General features: G+C 38.0%; 1 protein-coding gene across 1 annotated transcript in view; it reads right to left on the bottom strand.

Annotated features, from left to right (window-relative positions):
- LOC306948437 (macrophage mannose receptor 1-like) overlaps positions 1–17944 on the bottom strand; it is a gene marked incomplete at both ends in the record, with an annotated part of 48826 nt that extends 30882 nt beyond the window's left edge. Inside the window, 6 exons of the mRNA XM_079538069.1 lie at positions 3854–4000; positions 5166–5279; positions 7324–7488; positions 11804–11977; positions 13112–13513; positions 17884–17944. Coding sequence (XP_079394195.1) covers positions 3854–4000; positions 5166–5279; positions 7324–7488; positions 11804–11977; positions 13112–13513; positions 17884–17944 — 1063 coding nt within the window. The remainder of the gene's footprint in view (positions 1–3853; positions 4001–5165; positions 5280–7323; positions 7489–11803; positions 11978–13111; positions 13514–17883) is intronic.
- Between the last annotated feature and the right edge of the window lie 4328 nt (positions 17945–22272).

Below are 22272 nucleotides of genomic sequence, written 5' to 3'. Positions count from 1 at the left end.
TAGATTAAAAATAAATTAATTAATTAAATAAATCAAGTGATTCTGCAGGATCATGCAAGAACCCAAAATGCAAATACTGCTTTTAGGAATACTTTTTAAAAGCACAATTGAGAAAATTATTCTGTCAAAGTAAATTACTGCATTTAAGGATTGCTTTTAGGAATTCATTAGAACAGTAACAAAGTACTGCCAACAATCACATTGCTGATCAGCAAACAATTCAGCTTTTGAAGAAGTGCCATCCAACTGTATAACAAAGAGAATTTATAATCATTAGACAGTTTTGCAAACACCAATATAGAGAGCGGAACAGGGACAGCAAGCTTGCAGAAATTCTGTTGGGAAAATAAACTTCTGCATGTCAGAGAACAAGAAGCAATATGTTTCTGTATTACAGTGGTTTATATTTCATGAAAACATTTAACTAGGCATCCAAACCCATGATTAGTCAGGGCAAGTTTGGGAATATGCATCCTGTTTCAGCTAAAAGATCCTGACAATTAGTAGTTATTTAGTATCAGAACACCAGTGTCAGAGCACAGCTATAAACATACTTTTTTGTCTGCAGACCCACCTCAAAAAAGTGCCAGGATGTTATCAGAAAGTAAAACAGAACTCTGCCATCCCAGGGATGAGGAGCCCTGTGTATGGTCAGAGTCCTGTCAATCCAGCCACAGAAGGAAAGAATGGGGATAGATGGAGATGTTGGAAAAACAGACTGATGGTATGTGGGGTTGTCCAGAGAAAGGAAACAGAGATGACAAATACTGTTGTAGAAGTATCATGCTTTAGGCAGCTACCTGATTCCTACTGCGCCTGGGGTTAGCTCTGAGCATGTGTATCTTACAGTGCTTTGCTACAGCAAGCAGACAGAGAGCAGCTCTGAGGAAAAAAAAACCTAGACTTACATGCATCTTTAACAAATTCACACAATGCACCCTTTTGCAAACAGTAAATGGAACAGACACTATCAGTTCAGACTTCACTACAAGGACAATCACACAGGTCTTTATTCCCCTGTGGCTATGTAAGAATCTCTCTTTCAGACCGAAGGAGGCTGTATGAACATGACTGTCAACGCTAAATCAGCTACGGCAGGCAGGGAGACTCTTTTGGTTGTAAATTCAGTAACGTTAGGGAATTTGTTGCAGGCAGAAAAACTGGAGAAGTTGACAGTTAATTTCTTCGGAGCAAATTTTATTGAATGACATAGCTGGTGATTTCTCAGTAGGACAAAGCCTCAAATTGTTCATTTCTAGCTGTCAGCAAAAGTTAACTCTGTGCTTCCCTCTTCTTCTAAAGAAAACACACAATACAAAGCCCTGTGATCTACTTTTCATCCTTAAGAAAACAAGTACTAAATCCTGAGCTTCATCTAACTTAAATAAAATAAAGCAAGTAATATCTAACAGTGGGAATCACATTAACGTATAAAAACCTTATCTCAAAAAGCCAAGTTGATGAATACTGTGGAATAGTTCAACACACAAAAATGAAGCAGACTTAGAAAGACCAAATAGTTCTGCAAACTATAAGCTTGGCTTCCTGAAGTCTGAAGGTCTCCCAGTTATTGACTTGGGTGTCTACAAAGGTAAAAGTACTAGCTGAATGATTCTCATGATTAGGGAATTAACATTTCTGTCTCACATATTCATTCTTCATTGTTGATAAGATAGAGCTTACACAGCCTTCATAACAGTTAAATTAAGTGTATTTGATTCTCCAATCAGATCTGGGGGTTTATGAAATACTCAGAAACTCAATACTTTATGTTGTCGAATTGGGATGAAAACTATTTCGGCAGTTACCTGGTGGAGGTAAGCAGCCAGCAGCTTTTCCTTAGAAAATGAAGTTTAAAAATAAGCATATTTTGCAAGTGAAATTAATGGATTCTTATCGATTCATTTTGCTGTGTTGCAGATCAACTGCTTCAATGCCCTAAAATCTGAACGACTTAAAGATACATAATAATGTGGCCCCCTGCTGGAAAAAAAAAAAAAAAAAAATCTTGTGAAGGAAGTCCACACAGCTGCTGAGTTCCTGAAAATCTTCAAATGCTACAAAAATAAAACATCTGTAAAGATTTTTCTCTATTTTGTTATAGGTACACGATTACATTCTGTTATAAAGCGTTCTCTCTCGCAGTCCTATAGTGCTCTTCTGAACTTAAATGTAACTTCTAGAGTTAAAATATTGCCTCTGCATTTGGTAGCCAGTGCACAACTTAATTGCATGCATGAATTTGCAATGAATTTGTATTTTGACACTGGAGCCCTGGTCAGGAAAACATCATCTGCCATGAGTTTTCCTTTACATCATTAGAAATTGAGGGCACTTAACACCTTTCACAACTGCATGCTTATTCCTTTTATGACTTCCTCCCTTAGGACACTTTGGAAAATATTTTATGATGTGAATTACTGCCAATCTCTGTTTAATCTGACATCATGTTTACTCAGCAATTTCTGTACAATTGAAAACTTGCATCTCATTTCTGTTCTTCCTGCAAATTATTCACTTCAAATATGGGAGGGGTGAGGCAGGAAATCAAAACCCTGATGTATAAGAAAGAAATATAGCCATTAGCTCCAAATTAAGATTGAATGTAAAACTAAATAAGATAATAGGCAGCACTGAACCAGTGGTTCATTTACAAGCATCAGTGTTTAAAGACATGTTTATGAAAAGCTGAGTAACAGCCCATGAACAATCTACTTAACCTAAATAAAGATAGATTTTGGCTGTCAGAAGTATAGAAATATTAACAGTTATTTGCATTTTAATTCAGAAAATAAATAAAAATAAAATAAGCACTATTGGCATTTCCAACTCCAACAATAAATACACTTAATTTCAAAATGGAAGTATATCTAATTAACATTGATTTCAATATTTGGTTAATAATACACTAGCTCATTTGTTTTTCTTAACGAGAAACAAGTTAGACAGAAGACACTGTTTCACGTTTTTTGATATTACTGAGCTGGCTATATGTTGGCAGAACAGCAGAAATAACATTAAAAAACATATTTTTCAAGTCAAACTTTTTGGAAACTCATCATTTGACATCTGATCTTCCAATAATGTATATTAAAAAAAGGACTGGAAATATGGCAGTGATTTGGATTTCTGCTTCTAAACCCTGTGCAGAATAATGTCAGTGAATTTGGGAGATACCTGTACAAGCTAGAAAGAGGAATAAACTTGGATACAAGGTATAACAGAAGGAAAGAGTGTTGAAACAAAGGAAAAAGTCACAGTGTAAATTATAGCACAAAGAGATAAAATAAGGAAATAAATCTAAATAAAGCTATGAAAACTTATCCCTGATGTGTCTTTCCTGTGTACATTAAGTGTCCAAATTATATTTCTTCTAAAAATGTCTGCGTGTATTTAATCTAAAGAATTTTGTAATTAAACTAAATAGTTTAGATATATAGAAAATATAAATCCATACTTAACTACATACACACATAGTTTTTAAACAAATCTTTAAATCTATAATAATTTTTAAAAATTCTTTAAGTTTACTATTAATTTGCACTCTTAAACTTACTCCATTTCATAAGTAACAAAAAATGACAGAAATAGAGATAGTTTCAATGAGAACATGGGTTTTTAGATAACTACACAATATTTTAAGCATTAAATTATTTAGCTTTTTATTCTACATACAAAATGTGAAAGTTCTGTTTGCTTACGGAAAGAGAACTCAGCTATACTACGCAGGAAGGAGACCAGAATAAAGAGGAAGTACACAACGTTCACTTTTACAAGGAATCTTGGTTAAGACATTATCTTTTCTCAATTTTAGGCCATTAATAAGTCATTAGGAGATTATTGCCAAGCCTACCTGTAGGAACAATGAAAGATGCTAAAGTAGCATTTCCTCGCTTACAAATATAGCCGAGCTTCTGGTTACATTCCCAATTCTCCCACTTGGCAACTTTGGCAGGATTTAATGCTGCACAGATTTTTCCAGGTTCTGGAGAAGGATGGCCTTTGATAAATAACACAAAAAAAAAAAAGAACAAAAATTAAAATGATTTTAATGGACAAAGAAGTTCCACCATAAGCAGCTAGCTCTCTCAAATGCCTAACCCCCATATTTTAGCGACAGATAACTTAGCTCCCTTATGGAACATAAAACATTCAAATGTTCCTGTTATTTGTTTAGAACTAGTGAGATGGAAGTATGTAAAGCTTCCACAAATTCTTTTAAAATTTACTGGTGGAAAGAACAGTTAGGTCTTCAACACCCATGGAAATGGGGATGAGATAGAGACACGCTGACAAAAAATGTAACTGTGAAGTAGAAAGCACACATGTAAAATTGGTTATATAGATACCAGCAGAGTGAAAAACAAATGTAGTCCCATTTTGGTTACTCCAAAACTCAGATAATTCTTTACAAGATAAATGAGAGCTGCCTGCAGTTTTAGCAGTCATGAACAGCTTCCCTTGCTGCTTTGGCTCTAACTCAGCCAGGCTTTCTCCATCCTTTCCTACATGCAGCTCCTCACCTGTGCTTTTGGCAGACAGACTTGTAAACATCCTCTCAGGAACTTGTATTTCAGCCCATCTGTTTGCCTTGTGTGCTCTCGCCATTGGAGAGCAAGTTAGACAGTGGTTCAACTCATTCTTCAAAGCTTACAAAGAAGTTTTGTCCACCTAAAATTTGGTTTCGGGCTTACCTCCAAAGAGGAACTACAGAGTGACATGATGGAGTAACTTACAGAGTTACTGCAAATTAAATACATGGGACATGCTCAATGAAAATGAAGAGTATTCAAACTGTATAACTTCAGACATCCACTTAAATCAGTCTCCAAAGACTTCCTGAATAGTTACTGCAAGGAAACAAGGGTCCTGATAAAAGTCACCTTAACACAGACACTGAATAATAAAAGCACCTCTTCAGTGCTGTCTACAGATGTCATGGAGAATATGTTTTTAATACTGGCACTGGAGTCCAGCATTGCAGCCACAGGTGTGAAACAGCTGGTTTTGCTTCAGGGTAGACTAGTCTAATATATTTAGTTCTGTATGTATTACCACCAAGGTTGGTTAATCCAAAATAAAAATAAAAATCCAATCATTAAGCAAATAACCAAAACAAACGGAAAAGAAAGGAATTTAACCCCTTATAAAAAACATAATCTTACCTGGAACCCAATTTAAGTATCTAAAAGGAGCACCACCAACCCATTGCCATCCGCTGTCGAAATTCAGGCTGTTAAGGCCAAACCAGAGAGCAGAACTCAGCTTGCCAGTCAAACCTAGGTAACAGAGACAAAGAAAGATACTGGCAGTGCACAGCAAGAGCAAACATTCTCTTGAAACTTGAAAGTTTAATTTCTTTTGGTTCTCTTTTTTCCCAGTACAAGATTTAAAAATTTTAAATTGAGGTAACTGCGCTAAACTGCTCATATGGTTTCACATCGCTCACATTACTTTTATTGTCAGAGTTTTCACAATTTTAGGTGTGAGGAATTGTGTTAGAATGGAGAAACAACAATACATATACATTCTTTGTAAGGAGATTATCATAAATACGAAGCAAATCATTTTTTTTCCCCAGAATTACAAAATATAAAACTGATAGCTGACAGAAGGGAAGTAAATAAACAATCAATTTTCTAAAACCAAATATGAATCCTTTCCTGTCATGTAAATATTTTCTTTTCCAATAAAATTAACAAATGTAAGCTTCAAATTTACTAAATATTTTAAAGTAGTATTGTAAGCTGTTTATATTTTATCATGCCACATTTAAATATGATCATTCCAACAGTCATCTTTTTAACAGCACATCTGGTACATTTTGAAACTCATCTGAATTCACTTCTTCATCCAAAGTAAGTCAGGATTCCAAAACATGTTCCAACTTACTGTTCCAAGTCTGAAAAGCACTTAGAAATAATATCATGCCCATGCATGGTCCTGTCGAATTCTGTGGGCTTTTTTATAGTAACTATGACTCAATTGCTTCTCTTTGCTTTATGTCTAAGAATTGTAAGCTTAGCTGGATGAGTGCTGATTGCTTTTGAATTGATATATTTCTGCATAGCTTACAGGAAATCATCGCACAACTTACATTAAGCACTCCTGCTTTTACTGATAGCATCATACCAGTATTCAAATTTACTCCATGTATTTAGTTGTTTTTGACACTATGGTTATGGGTAACACTTAAAGTACAGTCAAGTTACAGGCAGGGGTTGTTAAGTACTGAAAAGGATTGGGATGTAATGCAAGAGTCTGATTTGGCATCAACAGGTTAATGTGTTTCAGTACTGCTTCACAAACAAGTGATGGTTTATGAGAATCAAGATCTGAGCATGATAGGAAAACCTAATTCTGCAAATTCTTGCTGTAGAAGCTGTAGAATGAAAAACTGACTTTGGCAACAATATATTATAGTTGGTAATTAAAACATGTCTACTAACAACTTGCTCCTAAATGTCAATACTCTCTTGAGCATTAATTTGAAGATTAATTTAATCACACTCAGTAAAGAAGACTTGTGCTTTGGCCATTAACATTTGGAAACAAATGTTTTCACAGAACAGATTACATACAATATCAAAAATAGATTTATCAACTAATCAATCATCCTCTGAGTTTACGAAGTACAAAAATTCAGCTTACAGCATAGAAAAAAAATATCAAAATGTTTTCTAATCTATCTAGTAGCTGTAACATTGGACTACCTCACATGTGTACACAGGCTCAGAAGACAGTGAAAACAAGACTGCCTGCCTCTGTAGAACATGAATGTCTTCAAGCATGAATTCAGGATTGAATTTTCACAGAAAGGAAGTTTGGAAATGATTCTGGGGGAAAAATAGGAGTCTGAATTTAAGCTATTTGTAAGTCCTCTAGTTCATTAATTCCTTTTTTTTTTCCTTTTCATATTTTGGCATATAAAGATGATATAGCAGCTTTAAAAATATTTGGCAAAAATGCTGATTGGTACACACAGCAAATGCAGCATAAAAAGAATGCAATCTTTGCATTTGCATTTTTTCTTTGAGCACTACTTTGGATTTGCATACATTCCAAAATTCTTTCCTTATTGCTTGAATTACTTAATTGCTGTGGTTTTTATGTCACTGTAATTTTCCAGCAATATTAATTCATGAGAAAAATCATCATTATCTTTTCAAGTTTCCATCTGAATTATTCAAGATAACAATCTAAATCCAGAATTAAAAGAACTGAAGAAGATACCAGCTTTCAAGACAGAACATGCTATGTAAGTGTCACAGTTAAAACAATTCACTTTAAAAAAAAAAACCCTGATGGATGATATTACTCTACCTGCTAGGTATGTTTGTTCATGCAACTCTGTGATACTTAATAACTCAGCCTTCTGTTGTTGACAGCTTTTCCTTGCCTGATGCCACGTCAGTGCTGACTCAGAGTTTATCTGATATTGGACATTTGTTAGAGGATCAGTATTCCACAACGAATCAATACTATTAACTGCCAAGAGAAAAAGAAATGTTGCAACTGATCACAAAGACTGAGACAGATACAACATAGAATAAATCACTGAGAAAAAAAAACACAAAGCTACGTGCTGCAAAAAAGAACAGGTATAAAAGGAGTCCTTTAATGCATTAGTAAATCCAGGCCTAGGCCAAACCATGACAGCCATGTTGGGCAACACACACATCACAAAACAATATCACATTTTCTCCAAGACAATAAAGCTGCTGTTTAAGATTGAAGATGAACAGCTATAGTTGCTCTAAAGTAACTGGTTTGTCACCATGGAGAAAAACACTAAGGTCTTACTGTCTCACGCTAACTGAAGCCCATAAAACAGATGGTTTCTCTGAGCTAAGAAATCCTCATTTATTTTACAATTTTGGGTATTACGTAAAGTGGCTTTAGATCATCTTACTAAAATAAAGATAATCAGACCCATTGGACTGAAAAATGGAAGCCCCGAACAGTGAGCCAAATATCACTCCATACAGAGAGTATAATTACATGACAAAAGCAAAATAAAGAAGAGGTCACTATATGTCGGCTGACAAGGGGAAATGTCCTGAAATTCCTGAAATCAGTCTGTATCAGCTCTTTAAGTTGCAAGCTGCAAAAAATTTGAAAGAAAGAGATCTTTTCTGAATTCAGAGAGCTCAGAAAATCTGTGCATGTAAATAAGAGGAAAGCAGTACAATAAACAAAACTCAAGACAAAGAGTGGTACATATTAGATGTCAGCAGGTCAGTAACCAGTTCCACTTTTTTCCTGTATTAAATCTGATAGCTTATGGACAATATGAAGTGCTTCTTTTCAAATTAGCCTTAGGCAACAAAATAAATTCATAGTATACTCTAATATGGACCTTTGAATAAATACGGAAACTTCAATTCCATTATCATTATTCAGAAAGTAACTTCTACCCAAAGCATTTTATGAACATCAGAAGCCAAAATTTCTTCACTATGCTATGTTCTACAATACCATGCGCACAAGCACACGTCTGGGATAAAAGAGAGACTGCAATATTAAAATCTATAATTCAGTAAAGATTGTCTCTGGCCTTGTAGAAAGGATTTTGCAGATACTGTGCAATCAGTAGAAAGGAAGAGAAAAAGCATTCAACCTTCCTCTCCCTGTCACTAATTTACAGTTGCATATGGAGCTGTTCTGTAGAACTTTGGTTTTTCATAAAAATAAAGTTCATTTCTTACTCTTCCAATTTTTAGTTTTTCAAATATTTGAGTTCCAGGCAATTAAACACCTTAAGAGAGCAGGATTTGGTAAAATCTATATGGTATTGTTTAAATCTTAATATCCCCAGACAAACCCAAAGAGGATTCACTTTTCTGGAATGATATATTTTAGCATCTAAACTTCATTCATGTGAAACAAAACCTGACCTGAGTGCATAACTGGAAAAAACTCAACTTTACACAGACTAATTTAGTATGTAATTTCGTATTACACTGAAATTGGTGAAAATTATTGTTAAGAATTATTATCAAGAAAAAGTGTCCTACCAGTGGAAATACATATTAGAATTGCAATTTTAACAAGTGTTAACAGGACTACCATATGTACTACTTCCACTAAAACTGGTACTACTTCTACTAAATCTGAAAAGACTGGTAATGGACTTCAGAAATTTTAATTTCAAAACTGCAAGCTGAAATTTGGCCTTGACTAGCAGTAACCATAGAGGTGCTCTTGTTTGCTGTATTATCCATCCAGAACAAGTTGGAATCTCAGTCCAATATTCTTTGAAACTAAAAGAATAGAATCTTAGTAAATGAGAACTGAATATAATTCGTTAGATACCCTGTAATACAACTGCTATCTCTTCCTCCCTGACCATACAGTCAGGAAGGAATATACTTAATAATTTATATTATTTTACAGTATTATATAAAAGGCATAAAACTAGGTGTTGTCAACAGTAAAAAAGAAAATCTAAAAAATACTAAATTTCTTTCACATGCTTATCTTCACGTAGGTATATTTTTCTTCAATGCTTCTCTCTTTCTTTTTCTTAAATGAATTTGTGAGGTCTGAAATCAAGTTATGAGTTCCAGCCAAATCAGAAAAAAACAAGACCAATGACTCTTTGTAACTCAGCTGAGCAATTCACAAGGCATTCTGAACTAGACGTAAAACCACGATGGAAAATCCTTCAAAACATCTCAAAACACCAGTGTGAGGAAAAGGCCTGTCATAAAATAAAGTCAATATTTTTGAATGAATGCACAAATGCAGACTTGCCCAGTTAGATTAATATTCAAGGTTAAAATTATTTAAATGCTTCCTTATTCCCTGCACTCTTTATTTATTTCCTTCTTAGGCAGCTGCAAGTTTTTTGCACTACTTACAAGTCTTTCAAAATTTTTCAGAAAAATTCCATCCTTTTCAACTGTCATGAAAGGGACCTCAGTGGACTTTTGCCTACTGAATACAGCTGCATGTACATCTCATGACTCGTGTTCCTGGTAAAATTATCTTGTGCAACCTTCCTCAACACAAGCTTTAACACAGCAATGGAACACATAGCTCAAAAAGACATAGCGTACCCAGTAAAGAATCAGTATTTCCTAGGATATTAAAAATTGTCTGAAGTAGCAGGAACAATTCTCGGTTTCTTCTGTTGAGACTTAAGTTTCATTGTCAATGTATCAGCATCTTTTTTGAAGCGCCATCTGAAAGGCTCAAACTCACTATATCAATCAGATTTCCACATTTATTTTGGGTACAATTGCTTTTAGTACGATCTTAGACCCTCTCATTCTGGACACTAGAGTTAGTTTTGTTTACGGTAGAAAAGTGATGGACTTAATCTGAATTCCAGTGTTTGTCTGAGCTCTAGAAGAAAGAGTTGCAATAGTCTGCATTGCTTACTTTTTATCAGCACCTCTGACCCCCAGATAGTTTAAAAAAAAAAAAAAAAAAAAAAAAAAAAAAGCACACTTCTGACATCCTATTTAATAATCTTTAACATACAAAAACTTCAATGTTATATGTTTAAAAAGTGCTTCTGAAGTTTAATAACTTCTCATTCTGTAGTACAGCGCAGTTCCTATTGCAGGGCTAAAACTTTCCTACACTCCTGCCTGTCTCTCTTTAAAGCGTACGACCTAAATGTGAATATTTTATAGCCAGTACTGAAGAATCAGGAAGGAAGCAGCTTTTTCCAAAAACAATCTGAATGGATTTCCTTGAATTATGTCAAAGAACTAAACAATTTTTTAATGACACCTCCTATTTGCTTTCCTCTAAGAATGCTAGACAGGTAACAAACATACGCTGGACTTGCATGCGTTGTATTCATGGAATTAATACTGCCAATATGTTTTCAACATCTTGAAAATAATACTGGCAGAGGAAAATACTTGCAATTTTTATTTCTCTGAAATAATGAATGCAACACTCATGGAAATAGTACTTCATACAATAAAACTTCATCAAATCAGCTAAGATCAATGGACTCTGTTTTCTTCACATCAAAGGAAAGAGGAAAGACATTTTTTTCTTTTGTTCTTAACTGAAGTCAGTTGGAGCTTTACAACAAAACACAATAATAAAGAAGGGAAGGAAAAATTCCCCCTCTCCCATCATGACAGAAAAAGCAGCAGTTTGTAGACAAAGTGCTTAGTACATATTTTACAGAAGAGAAAATTTATTCAAATTAAACAATTTCAACATGTCTTCAAATTAACTCAAAGGAATATCAACGTTTCTACATGAAGTTCTGTATTACATAATACTACAGCTCAAACTCTAGTGGCACTTAAACCAGGGAATTAATAATATAAATGCTTCTCACTGTTTTTAATTATTCTACTGCAGAACAGTCAGCTACGTAGTATATACATTAAGGAAATACCACATAAGCTCTTTTATATTCAAATGCAATTCATTTCTGAAGTAGTCTTAATTTTCATTTCAGTTATATTCTAGTTCCCACTTCTGCAGCACAAATTTCTATGCAGCCTACAGGATATACTAATGTAACATCCTTACATCAAATTAACTTTCTGTTTGAGTAAATGCTGTAATTACACACTCCAGTGTACAATTCACACACTTTCACCTGGATTTAGTCAAGTTTTTTTGTTTGTTTGTTTGTTTGTTTGTTTTTTTAAATGCTGAGCCCTATTTTCACATATGTAACTAGTTCCTAAAAGGATAGCTAGCAGTGTAGAGACAGAAAAATACAGTTCTGAATTACATTTTGTAGAGCACATGAAAAGGACAGCAGCATACCCAGGCAGCTGAATAAAAGAGCAAAATAGAATCTTCAATACATGAAACTTACTTTTCAGTGGGCAAAATCCATATCTCCTGTCAACATCATAGTCTGCAGTGGTTCCACACCAGAACCAGCCATCTGCTCTACCAGCATCTGTGCAGTCAGCATACCACTTATTACCAAATTTAAAAGGGAATACACAAGGTGCTCCCTCAGCATTTCCTCTCACTGTGTAGGTATCTAAGGAGATATGACAGTTTAAAAAAAAATGTGTAAGTGGTAATTTGCATGGGATATACATCAATCCAGTTTTATGATCATAATGGAGTAAGGACAGTTTGCTTGCTTAGTATACAATATGCATTATAAATGGAATGCTGATAATTTTCAGTCTGTAGGTGTTATCTGTTACCCATTGCCACAACTAGACCAATTTTCATCACTTAAAGCAGACCACTGGCCAGAAAAGGAGACTACTGACCAGAACTGACTGAGCCAAGACAAATGTATCCCCATGCTAAATTTTACATGCATAGCAATCAAAAGTACAAAATCCATTAAATGAAGCAATTTGCTTTTTAGGCCCACACAATCACTGATTCTTCTGTTGATAACTCAATTCTGATCATTTTAAACACTATGTCATGTAGGTATAAACCTGAAAGCTACACCAGAGAGTATCTTCTTTATGCTATATTCAAATAAAAGCCTTTGATCCAGAGCCATAATACTGTAGTTATTCTTTGTATAAACCCTAGAAAATGGATCATTCCCTTTCTCTGCCAAAATGCCATCATATCTGTGTGTATATACGTGCATTTTCAAATTTAACTATTTAAAATATCTAATTTACTTATTTAACACTTCAGCACCAGCTCTCAGAGGAATGTCAAACATCTAGAAATGCACCATCAATATACTGCAGCTGAAGATATCAAGAGTTAACTGAATCTTTAATGAAAAAAATCATATTTTCTCCCTAGGGATGGAGTGGCAGAGAAGAGGTGAACATAATCAGCAGAACACTCTTTGTCTTTCTGTACATATGTAAAAAATCAAAAATATCATTAACTGTTGCATAATAATTGTATACATGTTCTGAACAACCAAAGACTGTCCTCTCCTTCCAAATGAATCACTGTCCTCTGCCTTGCATGGTTAATTATCTAATTTTTAATGATCATACCTCTGACAAAAAAGCAAAATGAACCCCACAGAAACATAAAACACACTCAAGTACTATAGGTTTTATCAAAGCCCACACTCACTGATCACCAAGAAGACTAAGGTAATACTCCTACATATCTCCTGAATCGCAATTAGATACACACAGCAGCCAGTTCAAAATACAGAAATTAATTTATAGAACTTTACCTTCATAGCCTCGAGAACACAGATCGTCTTTAGTTCCGTAGACTTTCCACCTACTCCATAAACCAGATCCCTTGTAAAGCATAATATTCCTTTCCTGTCTGTTTCCATAGTTGAAAAACAAATCTTCCCCTTGGATTGCAAAGAGAGTCTCATTTCTGCATTCCCATCGCTGAAGTTCGCTAGCCTTGTCACAAGGATACAGAGTGATCGGAACCCAGTCTTTCTTCGAAGGTACTCCCAAGCACAATTTGAATGCTATGCTCATAAGCTGGTGATCTGAAACCCACCTGAATTTTTGAGACTCATTTTCTTGAACACAAGGAGCAGTAGTCACTGAATTAGAACTCTGAGCCAATACACAGCGCTTGTGTTCTTCATTATATATTAAAAAGATGCTAGTATCTGCAAGACAAAAAACAATGGAATCACTTGGCTTGAAATAATCTTACTTACTATCTAAATGAAATACGAGACTAGATGCTACTCTTGGGGTTGAAATCTCATCATCTGTTCAGCAAAAGAGGACGGGATCCTCCCGTGGTCTACAGCTGTTAAAGTGACTGTAGAATACAACTAGTTCAGATTTCAGGACATTTAAACTGTTTTGCATCAAAGGAAGAATCTACACTAAAAACAGCAAGGCAGTAGAAACAGATCTAGTGCCTCATGCAGCTTTAAAACATAGAATAAACTGAGGAAAAAAGGCCCAATCGTAGTTCTGTTCCAAACTGCACCCATGGGAGTCAGGGAGAACGGGGAGCATGCACACCATGTGCTGCAGGGCTGGAGGCTGAGCGCTCCAGCAGCTCTGCTTCCTTGTTCCTGACTCCCGTTGTGAGGACTACAGAGTAAGTTCTTCAGGCTCTGTTTCTCTGTAACGGACAGATCTGCTTTCATCAGTTCTGCTGAAATCCCTGAAGTCTTACAGAATGGGAAAGATTTTTTGTTGTTTTTTTTTCTCCTAATTTACCTTTACACACAAACTACTTGCAGGGTTACAATAGCATCATCATTTTTCTCTCAGCTGCATTCACTGGTGATTTCCTCCTTTCTTACATTTTTCCACTAAGAACGAAATACTGACAACAGTGGGATTTGCCGTCAACTCTTAGTGCCTCTTAGTGACCAAGGAAAATTTATGAGACTGTTTATAGCTCCCAAAGTTATTTCTCCTTCTTAGTACAATGTACTTAACAACATGCATTTATCGATTTTGTTTCAAACTTGCAATCACTAAAGAAGTTCCTAGCACTTCTTATATGACCTGGATCTACTGCATGGTAAACATGAACTGGTCTCATCCAGAGACTGAGAATTTTTCCTTCTCCTTTGGTCCTCTTGAGATATGTCTTAGGATGATAAATTAATAGTTCTCTAACGTTGCATCTCATAATTTAACAGGTTGATCAAGGCCTTAAAAATGTATTTTAAGTGAGCTACAAGCAAGGGAAGATAAGTACTTATTTATGTTAGTCTGGGATTAAAGCTAATTAAAATACTATTTATTTTAGCGTTAGATTACCAAAGTAAGCAAGTTATACAATGCAAAAATACGTAAGGGGAAAACAGATTAACCACAAAACGTTTTCCCTTTTCTGCTGATATGGAAATGATCATAAATTACTTCAGAAGAAGCTGGGAACAAATAGCCTCTATCTCAGAGAAAGAGCTGACCTAAACTTATCTCACCCATGGGTCAGTTTCCTTCTCCTGTCCTCTGGCTTCCAGTTCACAGGGAAGCATATAAAACTGATGAGCACTGGAGGCACAAATTGTTCCCTTTTGCCAATCAGTTTTACTCATAGACAATACAAGGAAATATATAATTGTCGCTGCTGGTGATAACTTTTTATTCTGCTTTTCTACCAGCATTTAGCACAACGATACATGCAATGCTTGCAACTCCCCTTTTCCTGAAATCTTACTTAAAGTTTCCGGTTAAAAGAAAACATCAGACTTTTTCACAAGTGTGAAAAACACCGCCTGATCTTTTAAACTGCTAAAATTGTACTTCTGGCCTAACGCAACATTACATATTTTATGCAACTTACGGTCTTAAAGAGAGGGTGCTAGACACGTGAAAAACATAGTCCCAAGTCAAAAGTCTAGGCCGCTCAGCCAAGCCAAAAGCAGAGTGGAGGATTTGTTTGCAGAAACAATGCCAGAAAGTTGAATAAAGAGATGAGGCTAGGGGAAGGAAAGTAAATCTTTGTCCTCTATATTTTGACTGTACCTTTACAAGGCATTAGCAGCGTGGAAACACAATGCAGCAGCTTATACAAGTAGGTATTGAAAATAAGTTGGCACCCAAACAGGAGGGAAGAACGAGGCAAAAGGACACAGGAGCAACTGTGACTGAGACTGCAGAATTCCCTTTCACTCATAGTCACTCCTGTCATATCCATCACCATGCAGATGACTTGTACCATGGGCCTAGGCTGCTCCAGTTTACAGCTGTACTTCTGTGTCTATCTGAACACCAATATAGATTCCCATATAACACTTCCTTTGTGAGATGTAAGGGAGATATTAGAGAGACTAGAAGAATATTTAAAAAGTCAGGTATCTGTGCAACACTCATTATACCCTGCCAACACTTCTCTAACCACTTGAAATCACTTCTTGCTAACAGATTGAGCTGCATCTGTCAAATGAGCTGAGCAAAATTATTCAGTTACGTAATTGATAACCAGCAACTAATTCAGAGTCTTAAGCAAACTAACATCTTACCTAGGGAAGGTTGCTTTTCCTAGATAAGCAGGACACTTGGAATCTAGAAGCAGAGTCTCAACATTCACAAGTGAAGCAGTACACTGTACTCCACAAGGGTTGATAGCGTTAGCTACCATAAGGTCAAAACAATAATTACAAACTTAGTCAGCAGCCAATTTCTATAAATAATACCTTGACCAAATAAGGGATCAAGCCTACTAAGCATATGAACTTTTGGCCAGATAGCACCTCCCAGTGGAACCCAACCACCACCAAAGATCCATTAAAAGAACTCCATAATAACATAGTGCATGCATAGCATTGGGTTTTAACATGTATAGCAATTCTCAGAATAAGCAGGCACTTTGCAGAAAACGTATGAATATTCACATGCTAAGCGTGAGTGTGTGTGCGTGCGCACTTTAGCTCCTACATGTACATGCTAGGAGGAGAGATTTCCCCCATGCAATGAGTACTGCAATAAAGTAATGTCAGCTTTCTAACATGTCATTTATGTTGGTAAGCCTTATTCCCAGATTTCAGTGACATAACCATGTGTTATTTAGTAGAAATATTTGCTTTAGAACTCCCATTCTTCACTACAGATCAGCTACAGGAGGTACATAGGAAGGACCTCCACAGCATCACCCCAAGTAACACAATCCCAGTACAGTTTATAAGGGAGTAACCCGTAATGAAAGTTTCAAAATTTACTTCTGGAAGGAGGTCCTTTAGAACTCATAGGAAGCTGGCAGGCGTAGGAACCAACCACTAGAACTGTACTGGGTCTGACTGGTCTGGAATTAACTTTCTCCACAGCAGCCCATATGGTGTTGTGCTTTGCACTTGTAGCTAGAATGGTGCTGATATTGCACTAATGTTTAAGCAGCTGCTGAGCAGTGGTTGTGCAGCATCAAGGCTGTGTTAACAGCCTGAGCCCCCAAAGATCAGGTGGCTGGGGATAGGCACTTGGATGGGAAGGGGGCACAGCCAGGACAGTGAACCTGAACTGACCAGAGGAATATTCCATAGCAGATGAGATCATGCTTAGCAGTAAAAGCTTCAGGAGGAGGTTGCTCTAGAAGTTGGCCAGATATCCCCACACCCAGTTCCCCTGAGGACTGGGACAAGAGAGCAGCAATGCAGGACTTAGGTATCTGTCAACGTTAAACCAAAACAATAACCAATCCAGAGACGTGTAGCATCTTTTCCTTTAGCTGTCCCAAGCAAATCCTGATAGATTTTTTCTCACTAGTTTTTATTTTTCCTTACCCATCATGCTAGTGATTTGCCTATTGCCAGCCGCAGAAAGACTGTGACAAGTATCTTTTGTAGAGATTACGTTTTAGGAGTTCCAGTATGCAAAAACAATTTAGGACTTTGTAGTACACGCAAGCTATCATAGATTACATGAGTGGAGATCAGAAAGTGGCTCATGAAGTCAGAGAAACACTAACAGCATCAAAGGCCAAGGCAGAATACCCCAGCAGCACACCAAAAGCCAAAGGAAGGGAGAGGGGAAGCAAGGAGGCAGCCAGCAGGATGACTTCTCTTAGCAGACAGCCTGCAATGACTGTAGCTAACTACACAGAACAAGAAGGGTTACAAGCTGATGTTACGAAACTGTGCTCCAGTAAACCTCAACCTTGACTACGGAGGATGCTGAGGAATGGCAGATGCAAAACTTTCCCTGTATGAAAACAGTGCGCTAGAAATGAGAGCAATTGTCATGTGCAAGCTCCAGCTTTCAACCATAGACCCTATGACAATGCTAACATTCCCAGGATAGAATGGTTTGGAGCACCCTAGGATGACAAAACCCAAAGGGCCCCCGCATGGGGCAACTTCAGCCATGGATCAGCTCAGCTGGGGCAGGGCGCTGCGGGAGGGCGGGCTGCTCCCCGACCCTGGGGCTCCTCTCCACCTGCGTGCCGGCTTGCCCCCTCCACGCGTGCACACACACACACACACACAAACGCACACACCGCCTCAGGTCAGCCGGGGCTCGGAGACCCCGCTGTCTTCCCGGCGTGCCGTGCACAGTCCCTGCGGGCACTTACCCAGCAGCGGAAAAGCGCCGGGGAGAAAGGCGAGGAGCAGCAGGAGCGGGGCGGGAGCCATCGCCGCTGTGAGGACAGGAGCCCGCCGGGCAGCTCCGCCGCACTTGTGAAGGGCCGGTGGATCGGGGGAAAGCTCTGGGCTCGAAACGATAAGGAAATATCCTGTCACATGGGGTGCTTAGAAATAACAGGAATTCGCTGTTCAAACTTTGCTTTCCTAAGCTGATTTTCCTCAGCGGAGGGAAGAGCCTCCTTCCAGGCACACGCAGGTGATAACGTGGTGATAGCTGAGAGGCGCGCCGGGCTGTTTTCCGCTGTTCTTTTTTTATCCCCTTTGCGACCCTGTCAACGTCGCACGTGGATCGGCGCTCGCTTTTCCAAAAAAACGAGCCCTGCAGAGGGCGGGGAAGGCCGGCAGGCTCCGACCTGCCCGCGCGGGACAGCGCTCCGCCCGCACCGCCACGGCCCCGCTCCTCCGCGCTGCGGGACGAGGGGAGACCTACTAATAGGAAACCAGGCTTTGGGCCGTGCCCCGTCGCTCCTCCCCCCAGGAGCAGGTGGAAAGTCCCGGCGGGGAAGGAAGGGAGCAGAGAAAGCATCGCTTCCCCAGACGAGTGTACCGGCTTTCCGCTAAGATGTGCCAATTTAAGTATCGTTCTGAAGCGGTGCCTTTAAAGCACAGCCGGCGTGGAGGTCTCGCAGCCCGGGGGGACCTCAGCAAATGCCTCGCGTTTTGGGGGGAGCAACACAGCATTGCTTAGAGCCTGAAATCGGAACACGGGCTGACAGGTCACAGGTGGATGGAGAGCATCAATCTTACTGCTGGTGTATATACAAAGGCTTTTGTAAAGTTTACTGAGTACAGTAACACCGCAGATGCAGCCTGATGGATTTCAGAAGCACTGAGCTTACCCATGTACGTGATGTGTCCTCTGCTGTCATTCTCGTACCGCCAGGCATTTGGAAACTTCTGGTACATACAAGAAAATTTCAAAAGCCTCCTTGGAGCTTCTGAGTGGAAAAATAGAGCAAGCACCCATGTGAGCTAATTATGCAAGGAGACAGGTCAGAGTGAGTAAAATACTTTTACAGTGTAATTACAGAAGAAGAAACAACGGAGAAGAAATCCAAGCTCATTTGAACTCCACAGCAAGGCTCTCAGTAACATAAGTAGGGAGGCCAGCCAGCCAACTCAGCCATGCTGAACTCTTCTGTGGACAACTCACAGGGAGTAAAAGAGGATGCTTTTCACAATTTCTTGTGACATCTGTGGATACACATAAAGGTCATGCAGAGCGTGGCCCAAAAACAGGAGGTGGAAAGCAGAGTTCTGTGTCATTATGTCAGTGGATTCTCACCTGGGAAACTTCAACCTGCAACTGATACAAATTCTCTTGCAGCGGTAGATGGCATCTATTTATTATTCTCTAACTGCCTAGAACGACCTTATGCTGAACTAATGAAAGACCCAAGTACTTCCACTGAGGAGATATAGCTAACTCAAATAATCATAGTACAACTTGAAAATGAAGAATTGCCCCGTGTTCTAACATTGCCACCTTAGCAACATCCAGGCATTCAAAGTACATTTGAAAAATGCTTTTAGAGGGAAAAAAAATATTTTAAGTCACCTTAAGATCTGTTTACAAGCTTGTTTTAATAACAGCAATAACTGGAACCCAAGAAAAGCGTATAGTGCCAGAAGGAACAAGTCACAAGACGGAGAGCGAATATTGCATTCCTGATAGAATAATGGTATTTGTTAGACCACAACCCACACTTTGGGGAATCCTTGGTATTCTCTTGGCCAAAAAAATCATAGAGTTGCTCAGTTTGGAGAAAACCTCAAAATCATCAAGCCCAACCACAACCTGTCCGTACTACCCTAACTAACAACCCTCCACTAAATCATGTCCTCAGCACCACATCCAAAAGGTTTTTAAAACACATCCAGGGATGGTGACTCAACCACCTCCCAGGGGAGATTATTCCAGTGTTTAACACCCTTTCTGTAGAGAGGTTTTTCCTGATATCCAACCTAAACTTACCCTGGTTCAATTTAAGGCCATTTCCCCTCATCCTGTCACCAGTGAGAAGAGACCAACCCTGCTCTTGCTGTAAGCGCCTTTCAAATATTGGAAGAGAGCAGTAAGGTCTCCCCTCAGCCTCCTTTTCCCCAGACTAAACAGCCTCAGTAAAGAGCAGTAAACAGCAAAGGGACACAATATGCAAAGTTTAGTCTCAATATAATTAAAGTCTTTAGATTAAAAAAAAAAAAAAGGGGGGGGGGGGGGGGGGGGGCCTGCGCATAAGTATCAACACGTGTCTCACAAATAGGCAGGAAAATGGTAGTAAGTAGCATTCCATATCTGACAGCAAGTGGCCATGCCAGGAATGAAGTATGCATGGAAAACAACAGACCACATTCGGCCACTCTTGAAGGTTCCCAGGGCTCAACTGGACAAGTGCTTAACAACACAATGCAGTTTTCAAATTAGTCATGCTTCAAGAAGGGAGTCATACTAGATGGCTTCCTGAGATCCAACCATGAGACATTAGAAGAGCTCCTACTAAGTCTGGAATTCCAGTTATTCTTGGGATCTTCACCTCAGCAAATTACTTCTTTTCCTGATTCTCCAAAAAAGCCTTTTTCTCATTGCCTCTTGCACGCACTGGAGGTCCTGCCACTTCAAAGTCATTCCAAAAGTGGTACATGTATATATAAACACAGACATATGCACACAATTGTATATATGCCTTGGTAATCTGGATGAGTTTATTCACTCAAATCTCTATGTATCATCTGCAGCATATTGCTCAACAATAAAGTCTGAGTCTGGCTTGCTCCTTGGGAATCATTGCACAACTACATATACACGTTGTATACTCTCCAAGGGAAAGAATATATCTCCTAGAGGACAACAGGATTCAGCAAAGTCTCAGGCTATGGAGAATTGTAGGCAAATAATCACCAAATTGGATAATTCAATCTGCTAAATAACTAATGACAGGATACTACTTAAACATGCCCTAGCTAGACATATGTTTTCATCTTTCTCTGTGGGTAGCAAGCCAGCTGTCGTTTACATTTGGAACAGAAAGGCCTAGATTTCTCTGAAACAGGTCTGACCCTCTCCAGTTCTGGCACAGCCAGTACTTGCAACTGGTGACTGTTCCTGGCAAAATACCCTGAAAATGTGAAGTCACAGTAGCTCTTGATTTTTGATAGTCAATAGGAAGATGGAAAGTTCTATCTAAATGAAATCATATCCAGACATGAAATATAATAACCCTTCTTCTGTTTGTTGTTTCACATATGCATCCAAGATTTTTTTTGACGTTTCATGTGTGTTTCTGTGTCTCTTAGATGGCATTCAGTAGTTCTTTGTGCATTTCTAACATTTGCGTTGTCATTTATGCTTTTTGCTCTTAAGTATATCTTTAGTATATCTGTTTACATGTTAACATTTGTGATAACATCATTTATCACAGTGCCTATCCTATATTAATAAGCTATATAAATAAGATATGGGGCAGTGAAAAAAAAAAAACAGGAATTGGCAAAAATCAATATTTAATTTTTGTACAAATCTTATTCCTCTGAAATGTTATTCGGAAATTGATTTTGACACTTATAATTTCTGAAACCAAAACAGAATGTTTTAGGAGGTGTAAAGTCAAGGCTTTAATACCTGTTGTCAGACAGCCTTCACCTAGTAAAAGCCCCTTGAGAATACCAGTATTATTATGTATGATATTCACTTTAAATACAACTAATTCAGACATGTATCTGTGTCTTATATATATTATATACATACATATCAAAATTCTGAATTCCAGCATTCTGCTTTTAACACAAAGTAAGAACACAAGAATATCACTTTCCCCTGCATATGTTATAATAGCTTCATAAACATGCATGGCTATTGGGAACATGCACTCTCGTGACTCCTAACATGTCAAGTTTGGTTTATGCCTCACCCATATTATGAAAATAAAGAGGAATTTCCACACCCTCACATATCTGGTTCCTTACAGCTACAAAAAAGTGTTGCCTGCATAGTTAAAAGCCACGATAAATGCAGCCAGAAGTTAACAGATGTTTAGGGAAAATAAAGGAGTTCCAGATGGTTTTTTGCTTTCTATCATCATAGATTCTCAAGAGGCAAAGTACATAAGACCCACGGCTGTAAAACTTCTAGTACATCTAAACAGATTACTTTCTTTGATTCTAATTTCATTTTCCAGGGTATTCTGTTATGTTAGAGATACAGCTAGACATTGGATTGCAGGGACGGGACAGTTTTGTCCAAAGTACAGGTAGGAGGCCCTTAGTTATAAGGTGATCACATCTTCAAATCAGCCTATTAGGAGTCTCTTGAACACAGC

The sequence above is a fragment of the Tetrao urogallus genome (assembly GCF_951394365.1).
Source record: "Tetrao urogallus genome assembly, chromosome: 7".
NCBI lineage: Eukaryota > Metazoa > Chordata > Aves > Galliformes > Phasianidae > Tetrao > Tetrao urogallus.
This window is presented reverse-complemented; position numbering and strand designations above follow the sequence as displayed.